Below are 26543 nucleotides of genomic sequence, written 5' to 3'. Positions count from 1 at the left end.
ACAATGAAAAAAGTGAATCAACGAATCAAGTGTGTGGATTTGCTATTTCAGAGCAGTGTCACGCCCATTCACTTAACACACAATGTGTTTACTGAAACGTATACATTTTCCATACAGGATGAAGCAATTATCCTCTTTCGCATTTTCGACATCAAAGGATGATGGGAAATATTAAGTATTCACCGTACTGTCAATCCATTTAAAGAAATTAAGTTATCGACCAAACCTAAAAAATGAATCTATTAAAAGTAGACTATACCCTATGACTTGAAAAGAACTGACAACGATTATTTTTGTTGTGGTTAGAAATATAGAAGTTTGTTGTGTCTTAATCATGTAACCGAGACACTTATAAATTGTTGCTATGCCAACTACAAAAGCAAGAGACATATATCAAACGTTATCTAGATCTTTAGTTTGAGATTTATAGAATCTCTTTATAGAAGCTGCATATTCACATCGTTTTCATAAAACGAGACATCTCATCAGAAAATACAGTAACTGAAGCATGTGCTAGTTTATACCCTTTGTTGAACTCTTTGTTGTATTTCTGCTATTATTTTTGAGCCCATGTAATTAGCTTATTGCCACCGATGTCATTTGTCTTTTTTTCCTTCCTATTTCCCGTGTGTCACCTGAGCCTTGAACATCACAAACTGTCACGAGGTGTCATGTGATTAAACCAGGAAACGAAGAGCATCTGCTCGTACATAACCAAGGGAGTTTGTAGTGACCTGTTATGTGTAATTTTCGTGTCTGAATGTGACAACAATGGTCCCCTCACAGTCGAAATACCCGATTGCAGCTTTGCTTCTGCTCTTTTCGGTGTTTATCGGCAGCTCTAGATGTCAGTATCAGCCCACTTGGGAGTCCATTGACTCCCGACCTTTGCCGGAATGGTACGATCAAGCTAAATTCGGGATTTTCGTGCATTGGGGAGTGTTTTCTGTCCCTAGTTTTGGAAGCGAATGGTTTTGGTGAGTAGTTGGTTTGTTTATTTCATACATACCAGCAAATGCACTTGCTCACTCGGATAGTGAATTGCAGCCTGGTTTGCATTGCGCATACCGAATAGCGTAGGTACACTTAAGCTATTAAATTATGTAAGGATCTACTTTATAACGTGGATCTATGCACATCAGACGATGCGATAAAAATGTTTAACGCGTTAAGACTTATGAACAGTAATATCTATCATTTTTGAGACGTGCCACGAGCAAATGGTAATGCTCAACAAGGATTGTCTTTTGGACTGGTAGGGAAACTGCAGCGGTGTCTTTAATATTCAAACGGTATACAGCTTTACACATTAAAATGAATGAGTGCAGTTCACGCATCCCATCAATGTTGCAGACCAGTTGTATTTGTATTGTGTTAATTTTACTACGGATCACAGAAGTACAATTGTTGTACTTCCTTTTTTACTGAGGTAAAGCTAGTTTCTCATTCAGACGTTCGGATGTTTTATGTCAGTACCCACACGATAATTAAATAATTTCTAAAATCACATGATGTGAATGTGGAGACATGAAAACCAGTTACACCCGCTTAATCAAACGGAATACCCCTTGTTCGCTAGTTAATCAAAGTTTCCTCCGTATACCAACTGAATATCTGCTTCCCTGTCAGGAAGACCTAAGGGAGCGTCTGTAAAGTGAGAATCTTCTAGTAGGCCTACATACAGCCAGAGGGTGTATGGTTTTGCGTCTTTGCCAAATAAGACTGTATATATTTACAACTATATAGATGATGAGTTTTCTTTGTCTCACTTAAAATCTTTGCAATTTATCCACATTTCTGTTTGCAACTGTCTTGCACCTTTGTTTTATATCAGCCTTTGGTAGTAAAACTGCTACCAAAAAAAGCCTAATGGTTGCTCCGGACTTCTGATTGGCTGGGGACTTGGATGCGTTGGTCAGGAGAAGATAACCAGTATATATTGGCTGGAGAATGATGGCCTTGTAAACCACAATGGGAGTGTGTCTGGCTGGTTGGCATCTGGTGGTTCCTGACACCTTGCCTACAAACTCACCAGTTCGTTGTGGACACCTGATGCACACCATCCTATAATTAGACCAGATTCAATGCTTTTCACCTGCATGTCATTTGTCAGGGGAGGTTCGGGGGGGGGGGGGGTAAGGGCAGCTGTGCCCCCTTGACAATTTGCATGCCCCCCTAAATGCATATTACATATTGCTATTATTATTATTTACATTAATATATGTGGACTAAGACTTTGTTCGGTGGGAACAGGAGAAACACAAACGTAAGCACATTTTCTTGACGGACGCTTAACGCGCGTGCGCCGGGTGCTCGAGTCCCTTCATTTGGTGAAAAGTTAACGACAGAAAAAAAAAGAATCAAACTCGTGGAAGCAAAACAGTCTAAACAGGAAATCAGAGTGAGTTACATATTTGTAAAAACTGTCAAATTTAACTGCATAGAAGCATGGCATAAATAACTTACCAGTTTTCAAAATTGTCTTTTGCTTCTTAATGCTGGCTAGTGTAAGTAATACTTGGAGGACATTCATCTTATCAGTTTTTAATGGTAATGCTTAATTTAATGCTTATGCTTTGGGACCTTTCCAATAGATCTGTTCGCAAGCATGAGTGCTAATAAAGGTAAGTAATGCAGCAAACACGTAACAAAAATCAATGCACTTCACGGGCTTATTTAAAGAAAGGGAGGGGAATAAACTATGCAAATATCTACTGAAGGCCAAAAACGAATAGGGGGAAAAAAGAAATTTAAATGAGCTGCAAATGTACCATACTAGATGGATCATCTAACTTGGAAAAAAACCTTTGCAGTAGTAGAACAAGTTATGTAGAATTCAGAAACCAGTTCAAGCTTACTGTCAAGCCATGTAGTCTAATTTGTAGACGGTCCCTTAGTTCTGTTAGCTATAGGATGAAATACCACTGATTTTCTGACAGATTCGATTTGATTAAATATAAAAGTTGGTTTCGTCGATACCAATGGGAAATAGTGTTTATTTATACTGGAGAAAAATTCAAACCGCAACATGTGAAATGTTTGCAATAAATATTGCGATATTTATAAAACAAAAAAAATTAGTTGAGACATTTACCCTAAATAAGATATAGCCAAACAGAACTTATTTACCAATAGTCAAATGGGTTGTTACTCTTGCCGCAAGAACTGCCAACAAAGCACTTGCTTTTGCTATCGTCTCTGGAATCCAGACTACTTCCTTGAAGTACAAGATGCCGAGTGCTTGTTGGCTTTTCTTGTCACTCCGGCATTTTTGTTAAACTTCTTACAAATATACCACACTGTCTATAAGTGAGTCCAACAGCAAGGACAAAAATTATTATGCATGGCTCTAATAATAATAATATTAATAATAATAATGAGGGTGATGATGATAACAAAAATAACAACTATTATTATGTAAACATTTAAAACATTTACATTTAATCTAAGTTAAATATCGATATTTTAACATTGGTTCATTTTTGAGAATCCATTCTATTCATATTGAAAAACTCAGCATCATTCCTGACATCTCTTGTTAGCACTTATAGCTGACTGTAGACATCAATGTTCATATTGTACAGCTTTTAAATGGCAGCAATTTCTGAAGAAAACACAGTTGTAGCTGATTGTCTTAACAAAAAATTTAATTTACCCATGCTATTCTTTTTGCACCAACCATCTGAGAACTATTAAAGAAGGAAAAGCCAATGTCTGAATGTAAAACCAGCATTACTGCATTCCTCTTTTTCTCGACAGTCTCATCCTTAAATGGTAATAGTCATGGTTATGTAGTAGTAGTGTGTCTAAAGGTTGCTATTCCGGTTGTTGAACTGTTATTAACAATCAATGCACAACATCTAATATAGCTTCTCTGTTTTTGTTTTGTTGTCAGGTGGTACTGGAAGAACCAGAAATTGACGCCATATGTCGATTTTATGCGACAAAATTATCCGCCCGATTTTCAGTATGCAGATTTTGCACCTCAGTTCACTGCAGAGTTCTTCAATGCAAAGCAGTGGACGGAAATCTTTGCAGCCTCAGGAGCGAAATATGTTGTACTTACTACAAAGCACCATGAAGGTATGTGAGATACCAGCACTTAGCCTGCACCACTTGCTTCTGTGAGGTACACTATATGGCCAAAGGTATGTCGTTACCAGCTTGTCCAAGATCTCATTCTGATACTAAGCATATTTATATGAAGTCGTTCAGCCCATTGTTGCTGTAACAGCCTCTTTTCTTCTGGGAAGACTGGCTGGTCAGATTCGCTGCCATTCGCTTACTTAAAGTTGACCAGGGCAGCTGTAGCAGGGCAGAAATGTGGATAACTGACATGTTGTAAAGATGGCGTCCTATGATGGTGCCAATTTGATAGTCATAAACGTCTTCCATATGACCACTCATTCTGCTGCTAATTTTTGTTACTGGAGATTGCATATCTGTGTGCTTAATCATATTATATATGTGTCAGCGGTGGGTGTAGCTTAATTAAACTATTCCTCTAGTGCAGGGGTGTCAAACTCCAGTCCTGGGGGGTCGGAGCCCTACACATTTTTGGGTTTCCCCTCATTTTACACACCTGATTCAACTCCTTGCACTACTTGTGCTAATTACCACACAGCTCTTGAGATGAATCGTTTGTGGTGGAACAGGGAAAGACTAAGCTACACAGGGCTCCGGCCCCCCAGGACTGGAGTTTGACACCCCTGTTCTAGTGAATAGGAGTGTCCACATACTTTTGGCCATATGTACAATATACACCTCATTCACACAAATATGGCACCTCTTTGATATGTTACACTATTCCACAAACACTATTACTGGCTGGTGTGCTGCTGAATTCCGTTTCACTTCCCTATGTGCAGCAACAACAATCTTAAAAACATTCAGACAATGTTTCCATGATCCATTCCTTTAAAAACGAACAGCAGAACTTCAGTGAAAGAACCCTGTATGTCCCTTCAGGTTTCACCCTCTGGGGTTCTAAGTACTCTTGGAACTGGAATGCAGTTGACGTTGGGCCACAGCGGGACCTCGTCGGAGAAGTAGCTGACGCCATTCGGGCCAACAGTGCGCTCCGTCTGGGGCTGTATCATTCCCTATTCGAGTGGTTCCACCCACTCTTCTTGCAGGATGCCGCGAATGTCTTCAAAACCAGGGAGTTCCCAATGACCAAATCCCTGCCCGAGCTCTACGAGATCGTCAACAAGTACCAGCCAGAGGTGCTGTGGTCAGATGGGGATGGAAATGCCCCAGATACCTACTGGAATAGCACAGGCTTTCTGGCTTGGCTATATAATGAAAGGTAATGCCTGATTCAGGGCTTAGCTTAGGGGAACCTTAGGGGAACCCCCTTAGCTGGGACGGATGCCGTAAGAAGTGGTGGCTTAATGCTTAGGGAAGCGCACTTGTAATGAAAAGATTGCTGGTTCGAATCCCCGACCAGCAAAGTACAGCTGAGGTACCTGGAGAAAGGTACTGTCCCCAAGCACTGAATTAGCTGCCCCCCTATGTCAAATATGAATTAATTTCAGAGGACACATTTCATTGTTGTGCAGTGGTGTTAACATTGGCAACTAATCAATTTCACATCAACATGACAGTTTAAAGCTTTGTTGTGGTAGCCGCTGAAGATATTAAAGGTAACTTGTTTGCTTGCTGTTTAAGGAAGACCAGGCTGATGCTGCTGATAAATATGCAATTAATATTTTGCAGCCCTGTGCGCAAAACCGTCGTGACGAATGACCGCTGGGGACTTAACAGTATGTGCAAACACGGGGGATATTACACCTGCACAGACCGCTACAACCCCGGGCACCTGCTGAATCATAAATGGGAGAACTGCATGACTATAGACCAGAAATCTTGGGGATACCGGAGGAACGCAGAGCTGAAGGATTACCTCACCATCGAGCAGCTAGTGGCGGTAAAGTCTGTATATACATTAGACGCCATGCTTCACAAATTCTTCACTGACTTCAGGATATTGTTCTTGCAGTGAGCAGTGTTTCAGCATATAAGCTGTTATTTACTTCTCTGAGGTAAAATTCTGTAAAAATGCACAACTGAAGAACACGTTAAAAAATACAGAAGTATTTTTGAAACAAATCTGAAAATTACAGCCTTGTGTATATACAAGAAAGTGGTTCCTCTTCACCAGGGGGAATTTTATTCTCTGGAAGTATGAAACTGCATCTAGACTGTTGTATGGCTGGGTGTGCAGACGAGAAGCACTGTCTCAGAGTAGAATTTTCCGCAGACATTAGTGGAGACTGTATCCTGTGGGGGTAACCTCTTGATGAACGTTGGGCCCACGCACGACGGACGCATCGCCCCAATCTTTGAGGAACGCCTGCGGCAGATGGGCCAGTGGTTGAGCGTCAATGGGGAAGCCATCTACAACACTAGTGCATGGAGGGCCCAGAACGACACCATCTTTCCAGGAGTCTGGTCAGTCACTACTGGGGTTACATGGCTTCTAACTACTTTTGTTATAATAAAACCCATAATGGAAGCTTAGAAGCCGTGTACTTTAACTATATGGAAGAAGCAGTATTTGTATTTATTCTGATTCTGTGTGGCAGGAGAAGAAGAACCAGAGAACCAACTTTTTGTATAAAAATTCCCCAAATTAAATACCTTTCAATCTTCTGGATTTGATTGTTTTGCCTTCATATAGGTATACATGGAAACCAGAGACGAAAGACATATATGCAGTGTTCTTACAGTGGCCCACAAAAGGAACAGTAAACCTCAATGTGCCAGTTGTTTTTAACAATACTGAGGTAAAGTATTCCTATAGCATTTATTGTAGGTTTTAGTGTGTATGCTACTTTCCTTCAGATTTAGACCTTTTGATGAGTTTTATTCCAAAATTGTTCTTTTGAAAAAGAAATTAGGCTGCAAAATAAACATTAAATTCTTTGTGTGGCATAAATGAGAAACCATGGTACATGTAAAATCAAGCAGAAGGAGATAGTTTTTTAATCACCTTTTATAGACCACACATTGATCAGTCTCACATGCAATCTTCCTCCCCAACAAGGTGGTTCTTCTGGGATATGCTCAGCCTCTGAAGTGGATTGCCTTGAAAACTGGACTGACGGTTTACCTGCCTACACTTTCTGTCAGTCAGATGCCCTGCTTCTGGGCTTGGACTCTCAAACTGACTGGAGCAAATTGAGCCATTTTATCTTTTTTATTATTCTTAATGATTAATATCTCTGTAAATTGATTTTTTTTCATCTAATTCTACCACAATGTTTTTTCTACCCACCTTGATGTGTTTTGTTTACAACATTTTTTTAAAGATAAAAGATTTCAAAGATAAAATTTGAATTGATTTGCATTGCTACATTGATTTGCTTGCTAATATATATGATATGGTGTAATTAAAATCCAGAGAAATAAAAATTCTACGTTTCACCAGTGTTTATTTTAATTTGTGTATCTAACCTTTCTTAGCTGGGTTGAATTCTTACTCAATAAAAGTAAGTATTGATGCAGTTATCACTACACTACGTATTAAACCGATATAGCACATACTGTACCAAGACTGTGTGTACTTTAATATCTAGGAAAATATGCTTGTCGTTTCAACACATGAATTTTCTCACGAGGAAACCCATGATCAGACACTTCAATAGTTCAACGTGATACGAGGTTTTTAATGTGACCTTTGAACCGGAACCGGAAGTGTTAGAAGCCGAACTAGTTTCGATAATAATGTAGCAGTGACTCGAAGCTGTAACAGAATTCTTTCGAGATAGTGAGCTAAATTATTTGTGTTGCACAATTTTCATTTATGCCGAAGAAATGCTTTAGATTTTAGTAAGACATATATAATTGTTCAGCTGCCGGCCACATGAAAGGCTTTATTGACTGTCATTGTCATATCTCTGCTGAAGAGTTTGATAGCGTAAGACATATATACGTTTTGTCTATTTTTGCTTTTATCCCTTACTTAATTTTGCCACAATGAAGGCAGTGTAATATAACTTTACGTATACAAACTGGATTTATCGTTTAGCGATATACAAATTAATAATCTAGAAATTTTCTTTTTAGGACATAGAAGATGTCGTTGATAATTCCAAAAAGGTACCTTTCTTGACGAGTCCACGTTATTTTATGCTCGTATATAAAGTGACAATTTTTTAGTAATTAACGATGCCCTGTCTCACAGAATGGGCTCATAGCGCTTGTGGCCGTTGCAGAACACGCGGGGGAGTTTGAGAAGATCATACAGCTCTCTAAAAGGTAGCCTGCCCAGACAAAGACAGTTACTGTATTTAAATGTGTGCCAAGTACTCCAGTTGGCACTGCTGTCTTTTAATATGTACGCTATGTACTGCATGTGTTACTGTACCAGGTTTCCAGGGTTTGTGTTTCCATGCCTTGGCATCCATCCAGTTCAGGGTATACATCCAGAAGAGCAGAGGGGCGTGACATTTCAGGTATATTGTGCAGGAGGTGTTTATTTTCTCTGTTATCACTATGTTCTAGTCTGGGACTTTATAAATATAATTCAGTCAGGGAAGGCCTTAAAGATGAAAATATAAAACTGAAGTACCCTTGTACTATTTAATTTCCTGGGTTTTGGTATAGATGCCTACACTCCCACACCAGCAGGCTGAGAAACTACTGTACTACTTCTTCACTGCTGTCTCCCAGCTAACCTGTCACACCACCATTAATCTTCACTTAGTCACACCCATAACTATGGACTGCATACTCCCCTCACCTTCATAGTTACTGAAATGTACTGTGGGTATAGATAGATAGATAGATAGATAGACTATACAGAACAATCCTTATTGCCATCACAGATGCTGTATATAAGCCAATGTAGTTTTTTCTGTTGATCACGGATGTATATATTGTATAGTTGTTTCTAGCACGTCGCACCGTTTCTCACTTTAAGATTAGATGCCAGAGTGCATTTTGTTGTCTGAATCTAAACTAATCTAATCAATCTAATCTAATAGGTATATATTAAGTATACTACCTACAAGAGTAAATTGACTTGAAATTCCATGTTAAATGTTCTCTAAATCTCTAAACATGGGATAGTAATAGAAATAGACAATGCTTAACAGAGTAATAGAAATAAAAATAATAAAGTGTGTGCATTGCATTTAAGCAGCAGCAAAGTTTAATTTACTTTATTCCATCACATATTCAGATGTACATTTTGAGGATGATAAGCTAAGATAGAAGGAAGTCTGATTATTATTATGTTGTTACAGGATTTAGATGCTGCCTTGCCTCTGATAGAGAAATATAAAGACCAGCTTTTAGCAATAGGAGAGGTAACGTTCCCCTCATTACACTAACTGCACTTACTCATCTGACTCTGTTGAGCTTCACATCATTGGGTTTCCACAGAATTAATATTAGCACCCCGTTAACGTTGTTATATTGTGTTTATGGACAGGTTGGTCTCGATTTCACTCCTCGAATCGTTAACAGTGAAACTGGAAAGGAAGAACAGCGACGGGTGTTAATTCGACAAGCCGAGATTGCAAAACAACTCGACCTTCCACTGTAAGTCTATAAAACATGAAATATAGCACAATAAGAAAGCAGACTTTAGATTAATCTAATGTATGCAGGTTTATTATTCCCCACTGTGCAGTTTTCCTTATTATCCCAGTAGTGCAGTAAATCATTCATTCAGGGACTCCAGTTTTCTCCTACAGTCCAAAGGCATACAGTTAGGTGAACTGGCACTGGCACTTCTGAATTGCCCGTAGTGTGAGTGTGAGCATGTATGTGAATATAATGGACACTCATCCCCAGCCAGGATATACCCCTGCCTTGGGCCCTATGCTGCCGCAGAAAGAAATTTTCATATATATATATATATATATATATATATATTATATATATATATAAACACACACACGTATATATTCATACTGTTTTTTTCCAAAATCAAAAGAAAAGGGGTGTTACATGATTGGGTTGCTTCTTAGGTTTCTAATCAAAGCAGAACAAGACGGCCTATGCAAAACAAAGGTGTTCCATTGTACCTGTACTTGTACTTGCTGAAATGGCAAATAAAGGAACATTTCATTCATTCATCATTTCAGATCTATTCATATTCATAGACGTTTATATACTGTTTTATTAACTGATACATTTAAAAACCTAAAATGTTTCCTTTCTATATATCTAGGAATGTTCATTCAAGATCAGCGGGCAGGCCTACTATTCATCTTTTGAAGGAGCAAGGTATTGGTGCAGAGCAGGCCGAAACATTGAATGTTCGACTCGTGGTGTGACCTCATACGCCGTTACTTTGTTTTGCAGGAGTTCAGAAGGCTCTGCTCCATGCCTTTGATGGAAAGCCCTCAGTGGCAATGGAGGGTGTAAAAGCTGGCTACTTTTTTTCTATACCTCCTTCCATAATAAGAAGTCAACAGGTACTGATTAATCGGTGTAGACATCGCTTTCAGCAACCTTATAATTGGTTTGAAACGTGTATATGTTTCCAGGCTGCTATTCCTCTGTTTTGAGGACCTTTAATCTTTGAAATATGCAGTAATTTTAGCTGTTTTAAATTATGTCTTTCTTGGGCAGTATTTGTGTGTAATTTGAATAGAAGGTCTTGCACAGAGCTGGACTTCTCCACAGTTTTGATGACGGATGTATTTTGCCTAAGAAGCAGAAGCTGGTGCAGCAGCTGCCGTTGGAGCACATGTGCCTTGAGACGGATTCGCCGGCCCTCGGCCCAGAGAAGCAGGTAGATTAATGATTAGCAGGAGCCTGGCCACGACTGCGACATCAGCAGGAATGTTTGATGCTAGTGCAAAAATCCAGCAAATGGTAAAAACAGGGGGAAATGCTATGTAAAAAATGGGCAAAATTTGTTTGTAAGCCAATTTACAAACAAAGCCAGGATTTGTTTAGCCATCTTTACCCTTAGGTATGTTGAATATATTTTATATGAATATTTTTCTCATTTTGTAATGAATATTTTAGCAAGCAAGACAAAACACAGACCTAACCCAAAACCAGCATAACATCTTGGCATTTGTAACCAAAATGACATGCTAATGATGTTTTTACAAAAGTTTAAAATGCAGCTTAATGTTTTATGAATGCTTTATTAAGCTTAAAATATTTATCTTTTATGTTTTCAGGAAAAGGATTAAAATATGCAATTCTGCATCTTTTCACTTCCCCAGTAAAAAGTGAAAAGCATTTTTATTGTATTAGAACCTTGGCGCTTTGCGGAGCCCTGATAGTTTTGGGTCTCTGTTAAGGTGACAGTATTCTGCACTCATCCACATATTTGCCAGTGTGACTTTCTTACACTCCATAGATGTCTGTACTGTGGCCAGTTTGGCTGCAATTCATGTTGACACGCACCTGTAGAGCTCAACCAAAACAATCCATGTGTCACCGGGTTACAGGTGAGGAATGAGCCCCAGAACATCGTCGTAGCGGCGGAGTACGTTGCCAAGGTCAAAGGTGTCTCCCTGGAAACAGTGATGGAGATAACGAAGCAGAATGCCCTGAAGCTCTTCCCTCGGCTGAAACCTTTCATCACGGCCTGACAGGGCAGATCTCACAAGCTGCGGCGTTAATGTCATGTTACACAAAATGTACATGCCACCAGTGATTGCTTCATGATTAGAAAAAAGAAATATGTGTTATTAATTGAGGATCTTCAAAAGATATTTTCCTGAAGGTGTCAAACACATCGTGAAATTATAACTTAAGCTTCTCCTAATTCCACAATCCCGATTTTGTGGGAGCCAAACATTGACCCTCTTTTCTCAAAGGAATAATTGCATTGACTTAGCTCTGCTTTGAGAATTTGTATGGGGAGAATACACTGCGTTGATACCAAGTTCTCCATCTTTCAGTTTCCCATTTACAGTTCGTCTGTATAATCGTTGTACTTTATAAACCTCACATATTTGGTTCACAACCGGATATGCTTTTGACGTGCCGGTAAATATGTACTGAATATGATGTTTGGCGCCCCCTTGCAATTCTGTATTTACATGTAGTTAATTTATAGCAGAGTACTCGTTTTGAGACGTAATTTTGAAATGTGGGCATTAAACGACGTTGCATAACGTTCTGTTTAAATTTAAACTTTGCTGAAGTTAGTTATTGATTTTTACAATACTTTAATCTTTGGGTAAGAAACGCTTTCACACCTGTGGTGAATGGCCGTGAATTCCGTTATAACTAAAACCAGTAAACGTTTTGCGAGTTTCCTCCATATAGGATATGTCCATTAATTGAATGAAGCTTTAAACAATAGATGCTATCACTATTTTAGTGAAGTGAGCGACCAAGGGAAACTTTTAAATCATTTCACACAAATAAACAAGCACCTTTGATTTATTACGTAGGGAAATTGGGTATCATTAATATACTGTAAGATTTAAAATTCTCCGATTTATTTAGAATACACTATAAGGAACTAAAATGAGTCTGACATTCTAAAATATGCAATACAGGCTGGAGTGAGATTTTCAATTGGATAGAATCTGCACACATATTTGCAAGCATGTAACAGTTTTATTACCTTGTAAATATAGTCTATGTGGTTTGTGGACTACTCGAAAATTTTCAAGTTCTAATTTTAAGTTTACAATGGAATAATATAGATTTGCCATAAGATTTCGTGCGTGAGATTCTGAAAGCGTGAGTGCAACGCCAGGTGCGTGAGAGTTGGCAATCATGATTCAACATTTTTATTTTGGACCTTAATATAGTATATGCTGTGTATACATTCATTTAAACACGCTAAGCTTTTCGATCCAGCATTGGACAAGCGTTTGGAAGATGGATGGAAGTACGTGAAATAACTTTTTATAGACCGGAAAAAGTTGTTAGACTACTTAAAGGTGGCACAGGTTCAGCCATGCCTTCTCCGTTTAACTACTGGCCGTACTTATAACACGCTTGATGGATGATTGAGCGGCCAGGGGTCCGCTAAGCACCAGTCAGCTGGTCACGGCGCTGCGGCGGAGAGCGCGCAGCCAGTCGGCGATCCGCTGAGGCGGGCCGTAAGCCGCAGGGCAATGTGGCACCGCGCGAATTTGTAAATAATAGCTTTGACCTCATGGTGTAAGACATACCTACACCCAAAGGATCGAGGCGCTTTCCAAAGCGTATCGGTTACCAGCCCTGTCGGTAAGTGTGTAGGTCGTGTAATTCATTTAGTATTATAAATCTACTAAAACACGTACGTGTTTTTTCCAATGTTGCGGTTTTACGGACTACCTTTATTTATGTAGACATTTTCTGGGAATTAATTGCACGAATGTTTTCCCGCAATATTTGTAATAAGAGTAAAACTGTTTTGCATAGGCTACAATAATGTAAGGTATACATGTATCTTTTTTAAATGCAATGTAGTGATCGTTGTGCGGGAACTTCAAGTGAAATGAAGCAGACTTGTTTTGCGCGTTGGGTGCTTTTCAAAGTGATCCTTGTAAAGTCTGCACGCTGTCCAAGAAAGATTGGGTTCATGAGCTGGTCGGTTATGAGAAAGTGAAAACTTGATCTTTATTAATGAGAATTTCACTTGAAAAAGGAGTCGAAAACAACCCAGTATATTACTGTTTAGGAACTTTAATTGCAACTGTCTTCATATTGGGTAATTGTCCTAATCTGGAAATATTTTTTAAGCCCAAAATTGTACTTTTTTAAGTAGGCTACAATATTTAGGTAGGCATTTCTCCAGGTTGGTAGTATAAAGAGTATGTACCAATATAATAATGATATAATATTTATTTGCCAGTTATTTATTGCATTCACTTATTAGTATGAATGGAAGTCATTGCCTTCCAAGGTTTAAATACAGATCGAGTATATACTCAGCTTTTGTTTATTTTCAGACCTTTTCGGCCAAAGATAACGTTTTGGGTTTGAGGTTTTAAATTAGTAGGCTTTCGTACACACTAATGCTGGGGTTTCTCAGCGGTAAAACATTGGGCTTGAACTTTAATCTCTCTTTCTTTCACCATTTTGTTGATAGTAGATAAACGTATTATTAGACACTCTCAGGAATACACCCTCACGCCGTGCCGTGCTGCTATTTGACTCGTGGTCTAATTCATATCGTATTTGTGAGACTGCATGCATTGTTCCGTGTGCAGCGTTTTTCTTATCAGCAGTCACCGGCTTCATCCGAAAGTGCCAGCTCATTCCTGGCACCGCGGTAAATGCCTTACAGCCCCGGTGTTTTTCCTCTGCGTTAATCCCAGCCACCAGGCGAATAATCTGTGCCAGAGCCGGTCAAGCATATACGTGACATAGGCGGTCGCCTTGGGCGGCAGTCTCTGAGGGGGCGCCGACTTGTCAGCCAGTTATGCTTGTCTAGGGCCACATTGCCTAGGACCGGTACTGATCTGTGTAAATGCTGTAGGACGTTTTCAATATTATGGGAGGAAAACATTATATTATCAGTCACATATACTCTGAAAAGTAATATCCAATCCAGGTACGAGTAAATGGGACGCATGACATTGTCCATAGTCATCGTGAAGCGTTCAAAAGGATTCAAAAACTTTATTGTCATTTATACAAGTACAGTGAAATACTTGCTGCACAAAATATTTACAAAGCATATGTTACAAGTGGCTGCCCTTCGCTGCAAAGCTTGCCGTCTCCTAAGGAGAAGATGGGGAAGGCAAAAAGACAATTTCCCCATGGGGATCAATAAAGTTTAATCATTTCATTTCATTTTCGTCATTTCATTTGGATCATATCATTTCACAACCCTTATAAATCAACAACTGTATGAGATGCCCTTTTTATTTCGGAAATATTCTCACGGCTTTTGTGTCACAACTGATCTTGGCTGATAGGAGACTGTGATGTGTGTGCAGGCCCGGATTAACCGCACAGGCATCTGGGCACGTGGCCAGGGGCACCACGTCCTTGGGGGCACCAAGCAGAGTGACCACCCACTCCCCCCCCCATCCCATTCACAGATGACTTTTAACAAGTTCATGCAATTTAATATTGAATATATTTAATATGTTTGTATATTGTTAACATGGCAGAACATACAAGCCTGTGTAACATTTTCCTGATCTGTGATGCATTTCTGAATTTTGTGAGCCACCAATCAGTTGTGTGTGTGTGTGTGTGTGTGTGTGTGTGTGTGTGTGTGGTTTCCCCAACTCATCTAGGTGGAACATGATTCTGCTGATGAGCAAGGTGGCCCGACTCGGCTCGGCTGTCACCCAGATGCAGGCCCACGTCGTGCGCTGTGAACAGGCGGTCCGTTACACCCGGGGGACAGCTGGGCTCGGGACACCCGTGCCTGTTCAGAAGCCACGGGCTGATGTAAGATCACTGATTAAAGCTGGGCTCGGTGCTGCGTGTTGGCCAGAAATGGAAACTTCCAGACCATGCAGTAAAAAATGAGGGGAAAAAAATTGTCACATTATATCGAAGGGATAAATCTAGCATCACAAGCATCTTTTAACAAATTTATAGGATTTAGTAAGAATAATGTTGCAAATGTTTCTTGGTTGTTGCATTAGCACTGACATTCAAACACTAGCATACATAATTCAGTTCCTATCTATTTATGTAAGAGCTTCTGAATCAAATATTTTGCAGTAGTGGTACATTTTCTGTATTTTAGTATATAGAAATTACTGGAAAACTTAAGACGTTTAGTACTTAAGTAGCCCTGCTAACTCAAACCTGTAATGTCATTCCAGTTAACTCTTCATTCTGTTTGTGAAAGGACCTGCAGCACTGGCATGCCTGTGATTTTGGACCAGAGAGAAACTGTTTGCACTGTCTTCATGGACCCAAAGAAGCCTTTGCCAAGCCCAGTCAGATTGGTTCCATGATAAAACGTGATGTGACATGGAGGGACAGTATTCTTCCCAGTGAAAGACCAGTGAGTTTGCAGCCTGGGCTGTTTGTCCCCGTCAGTAGGAAACATATCATGAAGATGTTTGGAAGCTGCAAGGACCCAAACAGGCAGTTTTTAGGACAGCCCCGCTCATTCCATCAAGACCACTCGTCAGTTAATGGAGTTGCTGCAAAGGAAATTGACAAAACTGAAGAGGACAAAGCCAGCAGTTCCAAACAGCACAAACAAGTGGTAACATTTTTCCCCCAGTTCTCTTTTTTCATGTTTTTACTTGAACTGAAAGCAAGTTTGTATCATGCCTTAATTAATAAGTGTGTTTTTCACCACGTACATTAAAATGATCATATAATAGGTGTCACGTATCATTCTTATTCCTTTCACTTATTTTCTGTGTTTTTTTTTGTTTCCTCAGCTGAGTGAAACAGCCCGAGAACGGAAAGTACCCGTCACTCGTATTGGGAGGCTTGCAAATTTTGGAGGTAAAGTTTGGTTGCATGTGAGCTTGGCTAGTTGCATGTTTTGAGGGTCAAAGATAAGACTACACAAGCCACCAGGCGAAGCCTTGCTCTTACTCTTTGATCCAACTCATCCCAGACCAGCTCCGTTTGGTTTAGTTCTGGTGACTGTAGGGGGGGCAGGTCATCTGTCACAGCGCTCCATCTCTCTGCTTGCTCATGAAAACACAGCACTTGCATAACCTTGAGGAGTTAACAGATGATTTTCTGTAGGTGTGTCCAAGCTTTTACCTGGTGCTGTATTCACTGTTAAAATGTAACACCTTTAGTGCACCAGTAACTGCTATAAATAGAAAAATGTTATGATGATGTCAGATTAATCGGCTGAAAATGATTGGCTCGCGTATCCAACGAATCTGTGCCAGTCAAAGTCCATGTGGGGAAGGGAAACTTCGCCGCCCACTTTAATTTTTTCTTGGTCACATATATGTCAACCTAGGTGGAGTGAAAACGGTGCAAATTCCATTGTTTGTTTGCAGTTATAAGACACAGGGACCGAAAGTGACGGTATGAACAAGAGTGAAGCTCCTACTAGCTAATTAGCTATTCCGCTTTCGGCGGCTGTGGGACAGATAAAGATTTCGTTCAGAAAGGTGTTAAATCTGCAGCAGGCATCTTAAAATGAACAATGGCACCATCTGTTCAGTCACAAGATGCAGAAAGACTGAGGAGTATCTCAACCCCACATTCCACAAGCGGGTAACAGTAAAAGAGGTGAGGTATAGCAAACAGATGAGTTACTGCAACTTTTACTGAGCAGTCTTATTCAATAATAATTCATAATCTGTCATAAGTAAGCACTGTACGCTTTTTAATATAATGCTATATGTTTTACTATAAAATTCACTTTTGTAAGTGGGTTGTAATACCTGCAGTTGATGATGAGGTCTCCAGGGAGCGATTTTCCCTAAACAAAGCTACAGATTCCCTCTTTTTGAAAATTGTTCTGCAAAGTGCTGAATTTATACAGCAAGAAATGCTTATCCCTACCAAAATGGCAAAACTACTATCATAATTTTTGTTGATGGCGACACAGAAGCCCCAGAAGCGGCGCACGACTGCCTTTTCAAAACATGATGATGCATACGAGTACAAAAATATCCCCGAACAGCCAATGAGGAAGGTGATCTTTTGTGGCCCGTTGTCAGCTGCTGGGGGTCTTTGCCTGGGCTATCATGTTACTCCATGTCCCCCCCCCCCCCCCCCTGTGTAGCCCTATTGAAATCACAGGGACGAGTCAGTCGAGCTGATTGCATATCTGGTTGATGCTCACTCTCCCCATGAGGTGCTTACTGGCTCTCCAATCCCCTGCCGGACTTTCTAAGTCCCCCCCCCCCTCATCCTTGTGGCCGCCCGGGGGGGCTCCTGCATTTTCGCTTCCATGCTGCCTATAGTTCATGCTTAGTATCTAATCCCTGAATTTGTTTGGCTGGCAGCCTCTTCGATACAGTGCCGAAAGAGGTAATCATGCTCTTTTTGCTGGAGTAAATTCTTTTAAATAAAATTTTTGTTTTTATTCCGAAAATTTTTGACAGGCATTAAACATTTGTGCATTTAAATATTTGCATGATATAATATTGTCACAGTTTCGGAGGCGGAGTAATTTTTTATTCTGAATTTATTTGTGATCTTTGTGCAGTTGGTATTCAAACTGGATTTTTTCAATCCCACAGGTTTGGCAGTGGGACTTGGCATTGGGGCTCTTGCTGAAGTAGCAAAACAGAGTCTTAAAGTAGAGGACAGAACTGGTACGTTTTTCTTTTTTCTGATATGTATAATGACGTTTTTGTAGCCAAAGTGAAGTACATTTTGTTTGTCTGTTTCAGGTATTTTAAAATAGTTAAGTAGTTATTTAAATCTGGAGATTATTTTCAACCTAAAAAAACTTAACTCTTAACATTATATTTAGCTTTTTTATATAGTTAAAAGAAGCTTAATATCAATGCTTCATTGAAAAATAACTGACATTTTCAACAAATGGTTTCAAGACTATCAGGAATGGAGGCGGTACCTTGAAATCACATGACCTCAGTAACGCTGGATATGATATTCATGTAACATCAGGAACTTTGTCACTTATTAAAATATATATTTATTATATATTAGCGCAACTTTGGGAACAGACGTTAATAATCTCATTGAAATCTACAGCAATGGACGTTAGTTGTCTATTTTAAATTTGCTATTTCGGTGTGAAATTGTCACCTTTATGTAGCTATAAGAAATATCCCTCTTCATAATTTGGAAACAAATTGCAAATGGCAGTTGCTGAGTTCTCTTCAGTAGCTTCCTGTCCAGGCGAGATGTCGAGGTCATGTGATTTCCGGCCCCACAGTGCCAGTCCTCCTAGTGGTCACCCAGTGTTCTGCAGCCAGATCCTTCTCAAGGGATTCCTGCTTCTGTCCCAGGAAGGAAAAAAGCCGTGCTGGACAGCCCCTTCCTGTCGGAGGCCAATGTGGAGCGGATCGTGCGGACGCTGTGCAAGGTGCGCGGTGCGGCCCTCAAGCTGGGCCAGATGCTCAGCATCCAAGGTGAGAGCCGCCATTTCTCAGCCCTGCTTTCATCATCACACGGTGCCCCTTCGTTCATACATTTTTTTTTTGGTCGTTCCAGTACATGCATTTTTTTTTTCTTCTTAAATGTTTGCTGGAGGATGCAAACTGCAAATTATTTGGGAAGTTGGAATGTCTGAGTGGCTCAAATGAATAATTTCTGAGTGCAGATCCTCTGGTCCTGCCCTCTTGTTGTTAAACCACCAGCAGCAGCTCAATCTGAACTCATAAAAATAGGCCCATGTGACCTTTTTTTTATATATATATAATATATATATATATATATATATATATATATATATATATATATATATATATATATATATATATATAAAGATGTATATGACTCCCAGCCTTGCTGCCATCATCCTGTATAATACAGAATCCTAATCGTTCCGACCCTAATCGCTTCTCAGTCCTCGTCACTCCCCTGCAGCTAACGACTCGCTGCAATGTTTCAGTCACCTTGTTTTCCCCCACCCCAGACGGCCCCCCCCCCCCCCTCAGCCGTTGCCCTTGACTGTCACAGTCTCTTTCTGGGTTATTCCTGCTACCTATACGTCAGCGTGTGAAAAATCGAGCAGTCGTTCTGCTCATTTTCATTCTGGGTCAGTTTGGTTCCCGGTGGACAAGTAGGCTTTACTAAAGCGGCCATGTGTCACACCTGAAGCGCTTCCAGCTACGAACGCACAAGGGCGTCATTTACTTACCTCTGCTGTTACGATTTGCTCTCATACCCGGCGACTAATGTTTTGGTTTTTTTTTTTTTCCCCCTGCACCATCAGAAATGCTTGCACTCATGGCTCTGGGTAGCTAAACCGCGCAGTCATTGTCCTGCCGACATGATTGACAGGCAACAACCTCCATTCCTTACAGACCAGGGACAGCTTTGGAGGTGCCAGCTCCCAAAATAAGGCGCCTGCCATTTGACCTGCGAGGCTAAATTCAGTCGCCAAGCCGTCGTGCCGCATTGTGTGGAAAAGTGTTCTTAAACGTGCTCTTGTAAACAATTAATGTGGCAAAGAAAAACACCACCTTGTATCTTTAAAGAAGCTGAGAGCCTCTTTTAAAATTTTTATTTTATTATCTATTTTTGCTGGCCTGCTATGTGTATTTGCTGTTTATTTAATACACTGGTGCATATCTGTCAAAATTTACCTTGAAAGACCAACAAAGAAAAATATTAGCACTGTGAAATAGATTTAAAAACTTAATAATAACTTAATGTCAGATGAAGTTCGGCTACTGGGAGGGGAATGATCAGTGGCGTAAATTGACTTTATATGGCATAGTTGCTAATTTTATTTAGTTTTTAGCTTGTCAGTCTGTATTGTTCCTGTATTGTTTCGACATTTCAGGAACCTGAAAAGGCGTAAATCATGTAAAAAAAAAAAATTGCCTTTCAGTACATTGAATTGTGTACCACCAGAATACTGACAAATCTGCATGTGTTTTGAAATCCCATTAATCATGGTACCAAAAAAACGAATCGTCACATCTGTTCTCCTTTGCCTTTTTTCTGTAGATGATGCTTTCATCAATCCCCAGCTTGCTAAGATTTTTGAACGGGTGCGACAGAGTGCGGACTTCATGCCCATGAAGCAGATGATGGTATCGTCTTTCGCTCCTCCCACGTCGGCCTTCCTTTTGTTTCTCACGAGTATCTGTCCATCTGTGCTTTCGCTTTCACTTTGTTTCGACACCTCGCAAAATCATAACTCAAGGATGCTACCTTAATATGCATTTTTTTATTTTCATGGATAATTTTATAAACTTTTGCTTCATTATCTAGAGCATTCTATTGCATATTAATTATTAGAATAAAACTGCAATAATATACTGCTCTGGTAAAAAATTAAGAGATCACTCTATTTATTTTTAAAAAATCTGCATTTTTAAATCATTCATATATATCATTCACAGACACACACCCATAAGCTGAGAAATGAGTGAAACAAAATATTGTGCTGTGGTCTCTTAATTTTTTCCAGATGTTCAAGAATGAAGTCAAATAAACACTAGTCATTATTTTTAGCTCCAGCAGCAAGGCACTGTCAGGGTTTACGTGCATTTTATCATCTTCCCTCATAAAGAAGACCACTTGAAGGATGCTTCACTCCCATGAACCAGTCTGCTCTACTCTAACTTCTCCCTCTTAAAGAAAACTATCAACGGTGACTTGGGGCCCAACTGGAGGGACAGGCTCGAGTTCTTTGAGGAGAAGCCCTTCGCTGCCGCCTCCATTGGTCAGGTGCACCTGGCCAGGATGAAGGATGGTCGAGAGGTGGCCATGAAGATCCAGGTGGGAACCATACATGTTTCGCATAGTTCACCTTTGGTCTCAGAGCGGGTTTAAAAATCAAATGCTAATTGGTAGACTGTAGCGTATAGACTGTAAATTCTAGACTCGAGTTCAGACTACACTGAACTCTACAGTAGACAGCAGAGTAGATTTTAGGCTGTAGAGTAGACTGGGACTGACTGCTTTTCTCATGATTTGCAGTACCCTGGTGTGGCACAGAGTATCAACAGTGATGTGGATAACCTGATGACCGTCCTGAGTATGAGTAATGCTTTACCTGAAGGTCAGGTACCCTTACTCTCATCACTGAGATCAGAGTCCTGTGTCTCAAGTTTATGTATATCTCACCATTTCACTAATCAGATACGAGTACCTTTGGACTATGACGTCATAAACGTAAGCTCGACTGGGAATGCTCGTATCTCCCTCTGGTCAATGCTCATAACATTTTATAACTCCTGAAAAATAAAGTTGAACATTGAGCACATCCATGAAACACTGCTAAAATGCCAAAAGTGAGCGAAATGGGAACCGTCAGTAGGCTGACCATTGCTGCCTTTCGCTGCCCATCCCTTACAAAGCAAACACATAATGTCAGAATCAGAATACAATTTATTGCCAAGTACGTTCACACATACAAAGAATTTGCTTTGGTGGTTGGTGCCAAACATAGAGAGATAAGGTGGTTTATATATATATATATATATATATATATATATATATATATATATATATAATAAAAACACACGCACACACACACACAAGAGTATGTACATGTATAAATAGTCAGAGAATGTGAAATATGATACAGTATACAGGCTCCCCCCTGGGCTCGCCCCTCCCCCAAAACCTCAATAACCTCCCCATGTCACACAAATCAGTTTTATGCAAATAATGTCTGCCGTCGTGTTGAGAATGCTCTGTATGTTTTGTGGGATCATGGCGCCTTGTTTGTCCCGCCGCAGGGCTGTTTCCTGAGCACCTGATTGAGGTCATGAGCCGGGAATTGGCGCTGGAATGCGATTATGTCAGGGAGGCCGAATGTGCCAAGAAGTTCAAGTGAGTCTGGAAAAGCAAGTTTCCTCTGAAGGGGCATCGCACCGGAATGCCTAGTTTTGGAGATATCGTCCGTAGAAATGTCGGGCTTCTCTCGAATATAACGGGAGTGAATGGCATCTTTCTCTGGTGTATAAAGCGCCAAAAAAATGCATTATTAAAATTCAACAGCGGCATCTCTTACCAGAAATTATGACCCGGTTACACGAGATAATCCACAGACTGTGCAGTGAGCAGTTTAATGTAGGAACTGTTTCCACACACTAATCGTGTCACCGCACCGAAGATACGAGCACCTCGACTGTGTCTTCTGCCCAGCGATATGATTGGTGTGTATTTATTTAGTGCTTTAAACACTTAGATTATATTGGCGAGAAGCCCAACCATTTCTACAGTCCATATCCCCAAAAGCAGGACCACCTAGATGGATAGATACCACTCACCGCCCCCCCTCCCAAAAACATATTTTTTTCACTGCCCTTTAAATGAATCTGATCCGCAGCCTCTAGAGGGCAGTCACCCTGGACTAAACCATCGTTTTTTTTTGGGGGGGGGGGTTGTAATTCCCAGCATGTCATATAGCTCACAATGAGATGCACATCAGACACGTGTTTTTATTTACTACAAAAAAGTAGCTTGTCCCTTGTAGCTTTAGCTAGTCTTTGGGTTGACTTCGGCTAACATAAGGCACCAGACCTAACCGGCAGCATTGCATTCTGGGACATCCCCAGAGGGCTGCTGGTGGGCCACCCGTTCCTCTACGTCCCTGATGTGGTGGATGAGCTCTGCGGCCAACACGTCTTCACCACAGTGCTGGTGCCCGGCTTTCCACTGGACAAGGCTGACGACCTCTCCCAGGAGCTTAAGAACGAGGTAAGATCTCTAACTGTGACTGAACTCCAGTACTGTTATTCCTTTGGCTCCTTTCAGTTAAAGGCTCATTGCACAGCGATTACAATTGTTTTCGCTGTTCTGCTCTGTCTTAGGGTTACTGTAAGACATGAGGTTCTTTGCACATCGGTTTTCATACTGCAGATTAGTGATCTAACTTTTTAACAGAAATTTTTCAGTTGTATGTTGGTTGGTTTCCATCGTTTTGCCCCTTACTGTATTCACAGGATTTACATATTTAATTTCTCCTTATCATTCGGGCTTCTGTAAGCTCTTGCAAAGGAACCATAAACTGCCTTTCTCTGCCTCCCTGCAGATCTGTGAGAACATCCTCATCCTCTGCCTAAGGGAACTGTTTGAATTCAGGTACATGCAGACTGATCCCAACTGGTCCAACTTCTTCTATGACCCGCAGACACACAGGGTAAGTGTGCCCGGTCCCGCCTTTCTGTCAGCACTGATGACATCGTGTTTGCTGAAATTCATCATATGCATTCTGTTCTTTATGCATCAGGTTGCCCTGTTAGACTTTGGTGCCACCAGAGGGTTTGATAGGAGTTTCACAGATGTCTATATTGAGGTAAAGCAATTTGATATATGTATTTTGTACATAGTAGGATTATGCAAATTATCGTTACACTCAATTATTTAATTTAATTTGTTAGTATGTTTACTAGAAAAATTACACTGCATTGAAAATAAAATAGTATATTCTATAAAAACCCTTTATTCATGGGATTAAAGTAAATTTCTCTTCCTCGTGTATTTTCATTCCATTGGTATCAGCCATTAAGTGATGCATTTGTAGCATTTGTATGCATTTAAGTAGCTGATTTGGCAAATTTCTTATCTCATAAATCCTGATGGGTCACGAGGTTGACGGGTTTATTTTGAACATTCACATAAAAGTTAGAGATCTTGCATGCGTGTGTGTTTCCATCAGATCATCAAGGCAGCTGCGGAAAGGAACCGGGACAGAGTGCTTCAAAAGTCGATAGAAATGAAGTTTCTCACAGGCTATGAGACGAAGGTAAGCGACTGGAGGCAGGTCATTGGGCAGCGGATGTAACTATTTCATTCCATGTTTTACTCATTTGTTTGAAAGACTATTGATCTCACTGCCATCACCTTTGAACCAAATTCTGTGTCAATAGGGTTAGGGTTAGCCCTCCTTACACACTTTTTCCCAGAATACACTTCCAGGCGACCCTGCATGTGTAGGCAGGCCAAGAAGGAAAATATTATGCCCAATATTACCTCTGGTTTCTATTTCATCTTAAAGACCCAAATTAAAAAGGCGGCCATTTCTGTCTCTGCCTTGTTCGGCCCTTTTTACATTTAATTTCTTCTCACGTTTGGAACCATACAGGTTACGGTCCATAGTGGTCAAGCGAGGTTAAATATGGAGTAACAGAGTGGTTATAGATATAGGCTCGCAACCAGAAGGCGATTGGTTCAGGTTCCAGGAGAGACCCTGTTGTAGAACCTGTTCCCTTGGTAATTATGCCATACTGCTCCTGTAAAATATAGAGTTAAATGTGGAAAAAGACGATTTAGATGAGAGCTTAAGCCTCGCAGGTTATCGCCTTGCCAGCTTCCGGAAAGAGCTAGAGGAGTGCTGTAAAGCCCCACCCCCTCTGAGATAGCTATGAGCGCAGGTGCCTTCCTCGTAGGCCATGGAGAACGCCCACGTGGACGCCGTGATGATCCTGGGCGAGGCCTTCGCCTCCGACGAGCCCTTCGACTTCGGCGCCCAGAGCACCACGGAGCGCATCCACAACCTGATCCCCGTCATGCTGAGGCAGCGGCTGACCCCGCCCCCCGAGGAAACCTACTCCCTCCACCGCAAGATGGGCGGTTCCTTCCTCATCTGCTCGCGGCTCAAAGCCCAGCTACGCTGCAATGGCATGTTCCAGGAGGCCTACAGCAAGTACTGGGACGAGCGGCAGCGGGAGCTCGGCCAGTGACGTCACATGGCACCGTGACGCTGAGGATCTGGGCATCTCAAGCTAACCGACCCGCTGCCGGACTCTGCATCTCGCACCTCACTCCCACACTTTGTTCCTCTCCCTAAAGATGGTATAAGATGGCCCGGAGAAGGCTGCGTGCGTAGGTCTCTTTTTAGCTGTCGAGTACAAGTCCACAGCGGGAAAGGAAGGATCTGAATCTGTGTGATGACTCCATAATGTTATCACACAGTTACGTTTGTGCAGTTTATGCAGTGTCAAGTCGGAGTCACATGACAGCGATGACGGAAAGTAATCAGAAGGCCTAACGGCTAGTGCGCTTCCTCTAGCGAGATGGCGAGGGAGGCCTGCTCTGATCGGCTCAAAGCAAACACACATTCAGGAGACATAAACGAAGGTGGTAGCCATAAACCAGCTGTGAATTCTGAGTATTCTGGTCATTTCTGACTTCCAGACGTTTTGCTTGAATTGCTATTTTTTTTTTTTTGTACTTTCCATGGAAACATGAGTATGACCTTGTAGATGCAAGTATTTTTCAGATAGATGTGTTATCATAAAGGTTTATTTTATTTATAGATCTCTAAGCAGAGAAGTCAAAACACAATTATTTTTGAAATGCTTATTGGGACACGTTCTATATGCTGAAAGATATATAGAAAAAACCAAACAGAAGTGTCCTTAGGCAAAGAGTGGAAAAAATAAAATTATATAAAAATTTGGTTCTCTTGTTAAATAAAGTGAGTTGTTACCTTCAACATTGCCATGTTTAGTTTAGTTGTGTTTGTGGTAATTATGTGCTAATGCTGATACCAGACACAAAGGGAATAATATGTATTTTTTTTAAAGAAAATCTCAGTAACAAATGTTTTATTATATTTGCCATGTTTCCCTGTACTTTTGCGTGAAAGAGGCACTGTATTTTAAAAACAATAATAAATGGTTTTGTCACTGGTCTTGGGGGGGTTTTAGTCTTTGGCTTTATAATGTCACAAGCAATGATTGTGTAATTGTCATTCATCTTGTGTGAATTGTTATCTTTATCTCTACATTAATCATAAGGTTATAAATCTAGCAATAATAAAAATATTTTAACTTGTTTTCTGCCTCGAGCTTATTTGATTTTGTTTGTTAAAGGCTATGTATTTATAGCTGTATTAATATAATTAGAAACTATTTCGAATGAGTTACTATGCCTATAACTATTTTAATATTATATTGATACTAGTCAAGCTTACATGAACTGCTCCTTCATAATGCCTTTATAATGCATTTGGGGACATTCATAAGCAGGATGTATGTATACCTTAACATTCTAACATACCTTAACAGCTTTAATATACATTATGATAACAAACATTATAGTCATAATAGTCAATACGCTGTGTTGGC

The 26543-nt window shown here is 40.4% G+C and overlaps 3 protein-coding genes across 7 annotated transcripts; all 3 read left to right on the top strand.

Annotated features, from left to right (window-relative positions):
• The first annotated feature begins 668 nt into the window (after positions 1-668).
• Positions 669-7428, top strand: fuca2 (alpha-L-fucosidase 2). Of its 2 annotated transcripts, none has more exons than XM_023839090.2 (7): positions 669-977; positions 3896-4083; positions 4969-5308; positions 5719-5929; positions 6263-6453; positions 6683-6788; positions 7049-7428. In XM_023839090.2, the coding sequence occupies exons 1-7, from the start codon at positions 772-774 to the stop codon at positions 7184-7186; spliced, it is 1380 nt and encodes a 459-aa protein (XP_023694858.2). In that variant the 5' UTR covers positions 669-771; the 3' UTR covers positions 7187-7428. The 2 variants fall into 2 exon arrangements, with proteins under 2 accessions (XP_023694858.2, XP_072554903.1); XM_072698802.1 differs by lacking the exon at positions 669-977 and adding an exon at positions 2605-2624.
• A 267-nt stretch (positions 7429-7695) lies between these two features.
• LOC111857984 (putative deoxyribonuclease TATDN3) lies at positions 7696-12114 on the top strand. Of its 3 annotated transcripts, none has more exons than XM_023839321.2 (10): positions 7696-7921; positions 8071-8103; positions 8189-8262; positions 8375-8459; positions 9252-9314; positions 9440-9549; positions 10184-10239; positions 10318-10430; positions 10673-10750; positions 11424-12114. In XM_023839321.2, exons 1-10 carry the CDS (start codon positions 7868-7870, stop codon positions 11565-11567), a joined length of 810 nt encoding a protein of 269 aa, XP_023695089.1. In that variant the 5' UTR covers positions 7696-7867; the 3' UTR covers positions 11568-12114. The 3 variants fall into 3 exon arrangements, with proteins under 3 accessions (XP_023695089.1, XP_023695088.1, XP_023695090.1); XM_023839320.2 differs by having other exon boundaries at positions 10670-10750; XM_023839322.2 differs by lacking the exon at positions 9252-9314 and having other exon boundaries at positions 10670-10750.
• A 685-nt stretch (positions 12115-12799) lies between these two features.
• On the top strand, positions 12800-26251 carry coq8ab (coenzyme Q8A, genome duplicate b). 2 transcript variants are annotated; one of them, XM_023839318.2, is made up of 15 exons: positions 12800-13164; positions 15171-15327; positions 15746-16102; positions 16284-16350; positions 18060-18134; positions 18795-18917; positions 20464-20549; positions 21100-21240; positions 21442-21523; positions 22206-22299; positions 23028-23169; positions 23504-23611; positions 23702-23767; positions 24131-24217; positions 24861-26251. In XM_023839318.2, exons 2-15 carry the CDS (start codon positions 15178-15180, stop codon positions 25152-25154), a joined length of 1872 nt encoding a protein of 623 aa, XP_023695086.2. In that variant the 5' UTR covers positions 12800-13164; positions 15171-15177; the 3' UTR covers positions 25155-26251. The 2 variants fall into 2 exon arrangements, with proteins under 2 accessions (XP_023695086.2, XP_023695085.2); XM_023839317.2 differs by having other exon boundaries at positions 12803-13164; positions 15737-16102.
• Positions 26252-26543: the final 292 nt, after the last annotated feature.

Source organism: Paramormyrops kingsleyae, chromosome 14 (assembly GCF_048594095.1).
Source record: "Paramormyrops kingsleyae isolate MSU_618 chromosome 14, PKINGS_0.4, whole genome shotgun sequence".
Classification (NCBI taxonomy): domain Eukaryota; kingdom Metazoa; phylum Chordata; class Actinopteri; order Osteoglossiformes; family Mormyridae; genus Paramormyrops; species Paramormyrops kingsleyae.
The sequence above is the reverse complement of the archived record's forward strand: the minus strand, read 5'-3'. Positions and strand labels throughout refer to the sequence as shown.